Below are 11147 nucleotides of genomic sequence, written 5' to 3'. Positions count from 1 at the left end.
GGGGGGGGGGGGGGGGGGGAGGACAGGGCGCATGTGCTCTCTTCCAAGCTGCTGGTGACACTGGGTCAGGAGCACAGAGCAGTGGTTAGGGGTCTGTGCCCCGCGCACCTTGGTCACTTCCCAGCTGGGCAAGCCCGGGCCTCCGTGTCCTCGAGTGTGAAATGGGGTAACACCAGAGCAGTTTGGCCTCCTGGGGTTGTGGAGAGGAAGAAATGAGATGTGTGTGTGGCTCAGCACAGCGTGGGGCACCCGATAACCACCACAGGAGAGGTGCTACTTCGGTGCATTGTCCTGTAAATCAACTGTCTACACACATCCAAAAGGCTGCCACGTGGAAGAGGGTGCGTTGGGACTGGCTCTGGGTGCCTGGGGGTAGGCTGGACTCATGGGCTTTGGCTCACCATCACGAGGAACGTTCCACCACTTGGCTTCATCCCATAGTGGAAGGACTAGCTGGAGAAGCAGCGAGGCCTGGAGCTGTGGCAAGAAGGGGTGGACAAGGGCGCCTGGGTGGCTCAGTTGGTTAGGCGACTGCCTTCGGCTCAGGTCATGATCCCGGAGTCCCTGGATCGAGTCCCGCATCGGGCTCCCTGCTCGGCAGGGAGCCTGCTTCTCCCTCTGACCCTCCCCCCTCTCATGTGCTCTCTCTCATTCTCTCTCAAATAAATAAATAAAATCTAAAAAAAAAAAAAAAAAGAAGGGGTGGACAATGGCAGGACGCCTGCTGTCCTGGTGGCGGGGGTTACCGTTTGTTTGCTACGTTTTGTTAAAATACTGTCACTGGGAATCATTTACTTGCAAAGAAGACGTATCTAGAATAACAAAAATCACTCTTGCCCAGTGGTTTCCAACGAGGGATAATTCCGTCCTTCAGGGAACACTGGGCAATGTCTGGAGATGTTTTTGGAAGTCACGACTGGGGACTGGGGTGCTCCTGGCACTGAGTGGGTGGGGCCAGGAAGGCTGCTCGAGGCCCCAGTGCCTGGGACGGCTCCCTCAGAGAACGACCCGGCCCCGAATCCCGGACGTTAGAGGTGCCAAGGGTGGAGAGAGATCTGCTCTTGCCCATTTCAACGCACTGTCTCAAGTGGGAGGAGAGAGGGGCTGAGAACCGGCTTGCCGGGAGTGTCAGGCACATGAGAGGCTCCCAAGCAGCCTCCCTCTCTACGACTCTACGCGGTTGGTTGACACAGTACTACACACTATTCTGGAGCAAGAGCAGTATTTTCTAAAGACTGGTTGTCGGGGAGGAAAGCACAATTAGGGATAAAAAGATCTTCAGTCAGGTCAATGAAGATGAGGGGGTTTGCTTCTCCCTCTGCCCCTCCCCCTGCTCATGCTCTCTCTCTAATAAATGGATAAAATCTCAAAAAAAAAAAGGAAAAAAAGACAGTTTTTACTGATTTTTATAGTGATGCTGGATTCTTCCTTTTCATTTTTCTTTTATTCTTTCTAACCATGTTGAGCAGAAAATCTGTGCATCTTCCCGAAAACCTGCAGCTCTCCCTCCCAATAAAACCAAGCAGTGGTATGCAGAAAGCACTCCATGCCAGTCCTTTATTCTCGGAGCACTCTGTAATGGTGCGTCACTGCTAGCCTGCTGCTGTGGGCATTGCTGCCTGCGGCCGCCATAACCAACCACCCCAAACTTGCTACCTTACAACCACTACCATTTCTTCTCTGCCGGTTCTTGAGGCGAAAAGTCGAAATCAAGGTGTCCCCGGGCTGGGTTCCCTCCGAAGGCTGTGGGGTAGCAACCTTCCTGCCTCTTCTGGTTTCCAGTGGCTCCAGATGCCCCTTGGCTTGTGGCCACACCCCTCCATCTTTGCCTCCATCTTCACATGGCCTTTTCCTCTGTGTGTCTTCTCCTCTTCCATCAAATCTCTCCTGAGTGTCTCTTCTAAGACGAGCTGTCACTGGATTTAGGGCCCACCTGGATAACCCAGGATGATCTCTTCATTGCAAAATCCTGAACTTACATCTGCAAATATTTTCTTCTAAATAAGGTTACATTCACAGGTGCCAGGAATTAGGATGTGAACATATCTTTGGGGGGGGGGGGCCTTCAAGTCACCACCCTGCATGATAAATGACCACAAATTTAGCAGCTTAACTGCACTGTCCACTGATAAGCTCTCAGTCCCCGAGGCAGAAACTGGCCACGGCAGGCCCTCTGCTCAGAATCTCACAGACTGGACTCAAGGTGTCAGCAGACTGTACCCGTCTGAGGTTCAGAGTCCTCTTCCATTCAGTTCTTGTGGTGGTAAAACAGAAGCCTTGCCACAAGCCAGGGGCTGCCCTCAGCTCCGAGAAGCCACCTGCGCTCCTTGCCCTGTGCCCCCCTCACAGCCAGCAATGGTGAGTCACGTTCTTCTTATGCTTCAGATCTCTTATTTCCTCTCTGCACCAGCTGCTGGAGAAAACAGCCACCGAGAAATGGGGACCTCAGTCCTACACGGCAAGGAACTGAATTCTACCGACAACTTGAATGAGCCTGTAGATAAGAGCCCTGCCAGTTGACAACTTGATTTGGGCTTTATGAAATACCCACCTGAGCTGCGCTTCTGACCTCCAGAATTGTGAGATAATAAATGGGTGTTGTTTTAAGCTGCTACGTTTGTCATGATTTGTCATGCAGCACAGAAGGCAAATAAAATACTCCTAAGAGAGGCTCACAGGTGCGGCACATCCTTATCTCACGTGCCTCTTTCCATCCAAACGTTTGCTCCCTCTGTGGAATTATAGGGGGGGAATCTACCATCACTAGTTACCTTGAGCATTATCTTTTATTGGTGAGACAAGAACAGTTCAATAAGTTTAAGTTAATTAAGGTATGACCCAACTCCACTGCTCCCTGGAGAGCATCTCTCCATGACAGTGGATACTGCCATACAAAACTATGCGGAATTTTGAACAACTCACCTCGTTGGTCCCTCCTTGAGAAGCGTAGGTGAATGCACAAGTGTATTTGTCCTGGAGAATGGAAGGTGGAAAAAAGCTTGTTAGGAGGTGATCCTTATTGCTTATGGTGGAGGGTCTCAGGATGTCCTCTGAGATCCAAAATCAAGAAGATCCAGCTTTTGAGCATCTGCACTAAGGGGAAGGAAGCAGAGCAAGATTCCTGACTGATGTCCCTGGAGGCCAGCCTCACAAGGTCTCCCAGTGTCTACCGACCTAGAACTCCCCTACCTGCCCCCCTGCTAATGAGCTCCTGAGTCAGGACAAACAACTCAGGTGGCTTCTGGGTGTGAAGAACAGGAAGGGGGAAGGTCCCACACCCTCCAAGCACCCACCCATCTAGGCACATAGACTTTGGAAGCAGGACATGAACACCAGAAGACCCATCTCCGCTCTGCTGTGGGCCTTAGACAAGTGAAAGCTTTTTCTGAGCCTGTTTTCCTCATCTGTGAAATGGTCCTAGCAAATCAAGCATTTGGCACAATATCTGGCTATAAGGAAGTACTCAATAAATGGCAGCTATCGACATCCGTTACAGACACGGAAATCAAAGATGGGAGGGGAAGGACTTCTCCAACAAGCTGGGGACAGGCCTGGGCTGGACCCCGGCTTGCTGACCTCCGGGTGAGGAGGGCCTTGCCTCACACCTCAATGAAAGAGAGGGAAGGCCTCGTGCAATGGAGAAAAAGAGCAAAGTCTGTCCACCTCCTCTCTCGTCAGAGCTGCAGCGGAGTTGACCTTCTACAGGGCCTGGAGGCGAAATACCCCTTAGCCTCCTCTCTCCCCACCTCTGGGGCGGCTCAGCCCTCCGATGGCCGGGGACTCGCCTGGTCTGGGAGTGAGGGCTGCGTGGGCACGCTGGGCATGTGAGAGGAAACAGGGACTGAGGCTGGCGACCCAACCCTCCAAGTCCCCAGACCCCAGGACGCCGAGCTCCCATAAGTTCAGTCGCACCTCAGTGATGACCGCACCCCCCCCGAGTCCCTTCCTCAGTCCCCGCCCCCGACCGTCCGCGCCCCCTTCTCAGGACCCGCCCCCAACGGCGCCACCGCTCCAGCCCCCGGGGCGGCGGCGATACGCACCCCCGGGCCCACGTTCTGGGAAAAAGAGTGCACGACGCCGCCAGGTCGCACGTCAAACGCCACAGTCGTGGGCTCGGACACCGCCTCCGCCGGCCTCAACGCCACGGCCGCCAGCAGCAACACAGCCCACAGGCTCGGATCTCCGCCGTTCCGCCTTTCGCTGGGCGCCGCCATCTTAGGATCGGGTCCGCAGGGCTGGGGCGGCGACGGGACGCGGCGAGGGACACGTGGGGCGTCCGCTAGAGGCCACGTCGGCGGCGGCGCGGCCACGTGACCTGACGCGCCCCGCCTCCTCCCGCCTGGGGCCGCCATGTTGGGGCGGGGCTTGGACTTACGGGGTGAGTCCCTGGGGTGAGTGGTCCTGGAGTCCATCCGTGCTGCAATTCCTAACCCTGTGACTAACCCTACAGCTCTTCCAGTTAGTAAGTGTAGTAAATTCCGTCTGGAATGAGGGAAATGGACGATAACCATTGGGCAAATACCTCAGTTGTTGCAGCCAAGATCCCTGGATGGATCTGAAAATTAAGGGGAACCCTCGTTTTTAGAATGGAGTGGAGAGGCCGGCAGGTAAAGCTCTGCGCCCTATGACTTCTGGTAATTGCAGACCCAATAGGAAGTCCAGCACCTTGCAGTCCATAGTATGTTAGCCACTACTTCCCGGCCCTAGCAGGAGGAAGGAAGTTTTCCCCTGCCCTGGCAACAGCCCAGCCAATGAGAGATAGCCACAGCCCAGCCAATGAACGATAATTACAGCCAGCTAATGAAAGACAGCCAGAGCCCAGCCAATGAAAGACAGCCACAGCCCAGTCAGTGAGACAAAGCTACAGCCCAGCCATTGAGGCACAGCCACAGCCCAGCCAATGAGAGACAGCCACCACCCAGCCAATGGGACACAGCTACAGCTCAGCGAATGAGAGAGCCACAGTCCAGCCAATGAGAGAAAGCCAAAGCCCAGCCAATGAGAGAAAGTCAAAGCCCAGCCAACGAGAGACCTCCACAGCCAAGCCAACGAGAAGCCGCCACACCTGGAACTGAGACAGTGGACTTTTGTTTATAACCGTCCGTTGCAACTTGCTCTTTCTTCTGTACGAGTAGTTCTCTCCTTTGTTCTGCAGATTTGCCTCTGGTTGTTGCGGTAGCTTGCTTGTCCTGGGTTGCAGTTCTCTGCTACTCCTGAATAGACCTATTTTTACTGGTAAAATAACTGGCAGTTTTATTTTTTAAGGTTAACAGATCTAAAAATTGGCCGGGGGACGCGGGGGAGTATGATGAACAACAGGATATTTCCCTAGTCTCAAAGTATTTCCCCCCAAGATACTTACTAGTTATAAAGGGAAAAATAGTACTTTTAGAGTGAAGACACCCTCTTTAGCCCAATGATCAAAGTTAATGTCACCAATGAGACGTCAACAACCGGGAAGGATATTTTCAGTGGCGCCTCTCGACTTCCTGCCCCAAGTGCATGACTTCAATCTAATTATTATAAGCAAATATCCTACAAAATCCCAAGCTGAGGGACGTCCCACCAGATAACAGGGCAGTCCTCTTCACAGACATCGTGAAAGACAAAGGCTGAGGCACCATCCGTCACAGGAGGAGGAGGCCAAGGCAACAAAACACAATGTGGGATCCTGGATGGGCTCCTTGTCCTAGTTCAGCCTGTTGTAACAAGAATACCGCAGACCCCGCAGCTTATAAACAAACACACGTTTATTTCTCACAGTTCTGGAGGCTGGAAGTTCAAGATCAAGGTGAGGCACATTTGGTGTCTGATGAGGCCCGCCTCCTGGGCCACAGGCGGCCCTATGCTCATATTCCCACTGTCCTCGCAGGGCGGAAGGGGCAGGGAGCCCTCTGGGGCCTCTCTCCTAAGGCATTCATCGGGTTCATGGGAGGTCCACCCTCATGACCTAATACCCTCCCAAAGACCCCACCTCCCCATACTTCCCATCACCGTGGGCGTTAGCTTTCAACATCCGAATTTTGGAAGGACATGTTCAGTAAGTAACAATCCTGGACGGGAAAAAATGACCTCTACCTATTAGATAATAGGACTGTATTGATGCTCATTTCCTGGCTTCATTATCCCGATTCAACCATGGTTACATGGTGATGTGAACATTAGGGGAAGCTGGGTGAAGGGTCTCCAGGAACTCTACTATTTCTGCAGCTTTTCTGTCAGCCTAAAATTATTATTATTATTATTTTTTTTTTATTTGAGACAGAGAGAATGAGAGACAGAGAGCATGAGAGGGAGGAGGGTCAGAGGGAGAAGCAGACCCCCCGCTGAGCAGGGAGCCCGATGCGGGACTCGATCCAGGGACTCGATCCCGGGACTCCAGGATCATGACCTGAGCCGAAGGCAGTCGCTTAACCGACTGAGCCACCCAGGCGCCCATAAAATTATTTAAAAATAAACTAAAAAGAAAATAATCCCTACCTCAGGGCGTAGTCAGGAAAGTTAACTGAGGAAATGCAGGCGACATTTCTACAAATAAGAATTAACACAAGGTTTCCCCCCACCCCCCACCCCTTTTTTGGGTCACAAATTGCTTAAATTTTCAAGAAAACACCAATGGCGAGGTCTGGAGTGTCCAGAATTAAGCTTGTTTTCCTAGTCCCTCCTGACTTGAAAGAACAGAATCCAGAAAGAAAATGGAATAGGTAACCCTTAAGCTGGGCTCTATCAAAAAACCTGTCAGGGCCTCAAATCACTCTAACCCCCTCAGATACAGAGGATGAAGGTCAATTTCAGGGAGGTCAGGAGGGTCCTCCAGCAGGCTGACAGCTCCACAGATAACCCTAACTCCAAAATTGATGCCCCTCTAGTATGGGCAGCCTGTCTTAAATTGGGATATCTGCTCACATTAAGAAATTTCTTTCTCCTTGCAACTGCCTGCTCTGGGCCCATTAGAAATTGGCTCCATAAACTGGATGATCACAGTCTTATTCCGTGTTTCACACAGCATGGTCCTGTTGATGTCTTTCCCATTACCTCACCTGCTGCGTTTGACCTTCAGTCCATCACTCTGAAGGATTCAATTAGTGGCCAAGCGCTGTTGCTAACGGGATATTTCAATTGTGAGCTGTTTGAGTCTCCCACTGAAGACAGGGAGGTTTGTGTGTGCATGTTTTCTTTTCAGAAAGACTGAGCCCAAATCTCTCTTGTTTTTCCTTCTTGCTTAAAAAAAATCATACTGGAGAGATTAAAAGTAAAAACAAAACAAAACAAAACAAAACCCTCATTCCAAAGATCTTGCTTTTTAATCATGACATGAAATCTAGCAGTCCTTAAGGAAACCATTTGGTGACACAAATATCAATGGACAACTCTCTCTCTCTGTTCAGGACACCATACGTGGGATGGGTGTGGATATAACAGGATTGCACGGAGGAACTCCTTTCTTGAGAATAAACAGTTCTGTATTACGACTGTAGTGTTGGTTACCGGAATCTGTACAGGCGACAAAATGAAATAGACACACACACTCACCCAGGAGCACATGTAGAGGCTGATAAAATCCATATAAGGTATAGAGTCTTGTTAATTGCATTGCACTCAGGTCAGTTTCCTGATGTGGACAATGTACTATGGTTAGGTAAGGTGTAAGCTGGGTGAAGGGTCCATGGGATCTGTACTAGTTTTGCAATTTCCTAGGTGTTCATAGTTTTTGTTTGTTTGTTTGTGTTAAAATATCATAAACATGTTTGATGGACCAATGACAAACCAGGAAGTCTCTGCATCCAATATGACACAGGCTTTTATGTCCATCGGATATGGGTTCTTGCCAATTAGGGAAGAGATGAGCTTTTCCAACAGGAAAGCCAGCAAGCATATGCACAGGCAGCCTCAAACAGTGCTGGGGACCCCCCACTGACGGATCGGATTCCCCACCAGTGGTGGAGAAAAGTGGCCCACATAACAGCCTGGAAGAGACAAATGCCTCTACCTGCCACCTCTGAGACCTTGACCTTCTGCCAACAGACACTTGTCCTTTTGTAGCTGCCCATCATCCACCCTCCTTTCTGTTGGCACCCCACTTCTATTTCCGGGCCTCATTGTCGGGTAGGAATGTGACTGACTGAAGTTAGGCCAATGGATGCTGTTTCATGATAATCTGAGTACTGACTGAGTGAGACAGGAGTAGAAGGTTCTGAGGAAGAGTTCCTGCTTGGAGACAAATGCAGGTTTCCAGCTGACAAGGCTCCTGGAGCAAGCCCAGTGCCCTCTGCCATCAGTTTCTGTCCTTCTGTGACTTGTGACCAGTCCCTTCCTCCACTTTATTTCACAGAGGTTTAAGTGAAAGACATCTTATTCTCAAGACTGGGATTTTAAATTTAAACATTCATTGACTGAGCTTCGTACCCATAAAACACGTTGAGATTGACAACATCATTCAGTTTGCAATATGGATGACAAGAGACTGATTTCCTTCAAATGTAAAGAAAGTCCACAAATCAGTGAGGTCCATAGATCAAAAGAAAGGTGGGCCAATGATTACTAGTCAACAAGTGTCTTAAAACGTGAAAACAGGGCGCCTGGGTGGCTCAGTCGTTAAGCGTCTGCCTTCGGCTCAGGTCATGATCCCAGGGTCCTGGGATCGAGCCCCACATCGGGCTCCCTGCTCAGCGGGGAGTCTACTTCTCCCTCTCCCACTCCCCCTGCTTGTATTCCCTCTCTCGCTGTGTCTCTCTCTGTCAAATAAATAAATAAAATCTTAAAAAAAAAAAAAAAAAAAGTGAAAACATTCCCACACCTAAAAGAAATGTGAGTTCAACTTACAGCGAGATGCCGTGTTTCACCCCTAAGATTGGCAAACATAAAAATATTTGATAGCAGGTAGTACTGGTGGAGGAATGGGGAAACAGGCACACTTCACCCTTCTTGGAGCAGTTTACATGGAGGTGGTTCTCTTTGGAAGGCAATCTGGCAATACTCCGTGAAACTAAAAACGAGTATGCCTTTTGATAATTCTAGGAACTTACCCTATAAACTCAAACATATGCCCAAAATATGTGCAAGACTATTTGTTGCAGTTATCACTTACACTGGCGGTTGGTCAATTACAGCCTGTGGGCTAAATCTGGCGGGCTGTTTGGTTTTGTAAATAAAGTTTTATTGGCACCCAGCCAAACACTCTTTTACGTATCATCCGTGGCTGCTTTTGAACTAGAAGGGCAGAGTGGAGTAGTTGCACCCAAGGCTGTCTGGCCCACAATGCCTAAAATATTTACTCTTTGGCCTTTTATGGAGTAAGTCCACTGACCCCTAGTTTATACTGATTTAAACAAAAAAGCCCAGAAAAACTGGTTATCCCTTGATAGGTGCCTGGCAAAATAAATTCTGGCACAGAGGGAGGAATAGAATTCAGGTGTTAAAGATAGAGACTGGCCACAGAATGGGAGAAGATATTTGCAAATGACACTACAGATAAAGGGCTGGTATCCAAGATCTATAAAGAACTTCTCAAACTCAACACCCAAAAAACAAATAATCAAGTCAAAAAATGGGCAGAAGACATGAACAGACACTTCTCTGAAGAAGACATATAAATGGCTGACAGACACATGAAAAAATGTTCATCATCATTAGCCGTCAGGGAAATTCAAATCAAAACCACATTGAGATACCACCTTACACGAGTTAGAATGGCAAAAATGGACAGGGAAAGAAACAAATGTTGGAGAGGTTGTGGAGAAAGGGGAACCGTCTTACCCTGTTGGTGGGAATGCAAGTTGGTACAGCCACTTTGGAAAACAGTGTGGAGGTGCCTCAAAAAATTAAAAATAGAGCTACCCTATGACCCAGCAATTGTACTCCTGGGTATTTACCCCAAAGACACAGATGTAGTGAAAAGAAGGGCCATATGCACCCCAATGTTCAGAGCGGCAATGTTCATAATAGCCAAACTGTGGAAAGAGCAGAGATGCCCTTCAACAGACGAATGGATAAAGAAGATGTGGTTCATATTTACAATGGAATATTACTCAGCCATCAGAAAAGATGAATACCCAACTTTTATACATCAGCATGGTTGGGACTAGAGGAGATTATGCTAAGTGAAATAAGTCAAGCAGAGAAAGTCAATTATATGGTTTCACTTATTTGTGGAACATAAGGAATAACATGGAGGACATTAGGAGAAGGAAGGGAAAAATGAAAAGGGGGGGGAAATCAGAGGGAGAGATGAACCATGAGAGACTATGGACTCTGAGAAACAAACAGGGTTTTAGAGGGGAGGGGGGATTGGTTAGCCCGGTGATGGGTATTTAGGAGGGCACGTACTGCATGGAGCACTGGGTGTTATATGAAAACAATGGATCGGATCGTGGATCACCACATCAAAAACTAATGATGTAGGGGGCGCCTGGGTGGCTCAGTCATTAAGCGTCTGCCTTCGGCTCGGGTCATGATCCCTGGGGCCTGGGATCGAACCCCACAATGGGCTCCCTGCTTGGCGGGGAGCCTGCTTCTCCCTCTCCTGCTCCACCTGCTTGTGTTCCCTCTCTCGCTGTGTCTCTGTCAAATAAATAAGATCTTAAAAAAAAAAATTAATGATGTATTGTATGGTGACTAACATAATAAAATTAAAAAAAAAAAAGAGACTGGGAAGTGATCGCATCTCTGGAGGGAAGGCGTCTTTTCTCTATGTATCCTTTCGCACTGCCGTTTTACTTGTTAAGCCATTAAAAATAAAAGTGGGACTTCCCCAAGTATGGGGAGGGTGAAGGTGCCAGGAGAGGCCATCCTGCTGTTAGGGACTTAAGTTACCAGAGCGCCATCTGCTCAGGCAGCCTCTGCTCTCCCTAGGTCTCAGCTGCTGGGACAACGGGAAAAGGGGAATGGCCTGCCCTCCTTGGATTCCTGAACCACGGAGTCAAGCCTCTGGTCAAGCACAGATACCAATAATAAGTGAAGGCATCCGGGGCAGAGTAACGGGCCAGAAGGATGTGCACCCTGGCAGCTGCTGTTGCCCTGAGGAAGCCTGCGGGCGGACCGGGCCGTGCGGGACACCCTGGGCTGGGTCCCTGGGGGACAAACAGGGGCATCAGGACCCCGGGGCGGTCCTCCCTGGGACCCGTCTGATGAGGAGAGGGGCACCTCCC

At 49.7% G+C, this 11147-nt stretch overlaps 1 protein-coding gene across 1 annotated transcript in view; it reads right to left on the bottom strand.

Moving 5' to 3' along the window:
- MYDGF (myeloid derived growth factor) overlaps positions 1-4681 on the bottom strand; it is a 12908-nt gene extending 8227 nt beyond the window's left edge. The window contains exons 1-2 of the mRNA XM_021705138.1: positions 4041-4681; positions 2923-2973 (exon numbers count right to left, since the gene is read on the bottom strand). Of these exons, the coding sequence (XP_021560813.1) occupies positions 2923-2973; positions 4041-4511 (522 nt within the window). The 5' untranslated portion in view covers positions 4512-4681. The remainder of the gene's footprint in view (positions 1-2922; positions 2974-4040) is intronic.
- Between the last annotated feature and the right edge of the window lie 6466 nt (positions 4682-11147).

This window comes from Neomonachus schauinslandi, chromosome 1, assembly GCF_002201575.2.
Source record: "Neomonachus schauinslandi chromosome 1, ASM220157v2, whole genome shotgun sequence".
Taxonomy (NCBI): domain Eukaryota; kingdom Metazoa; phylum Chordata; class Mammalia; order Carnivora; family Phocidae; genus Neomonachus; species Neomonachus schauinslandi.
This window is presented reverse-complemented; position numbering and strand designations above follow the sequence as displayed.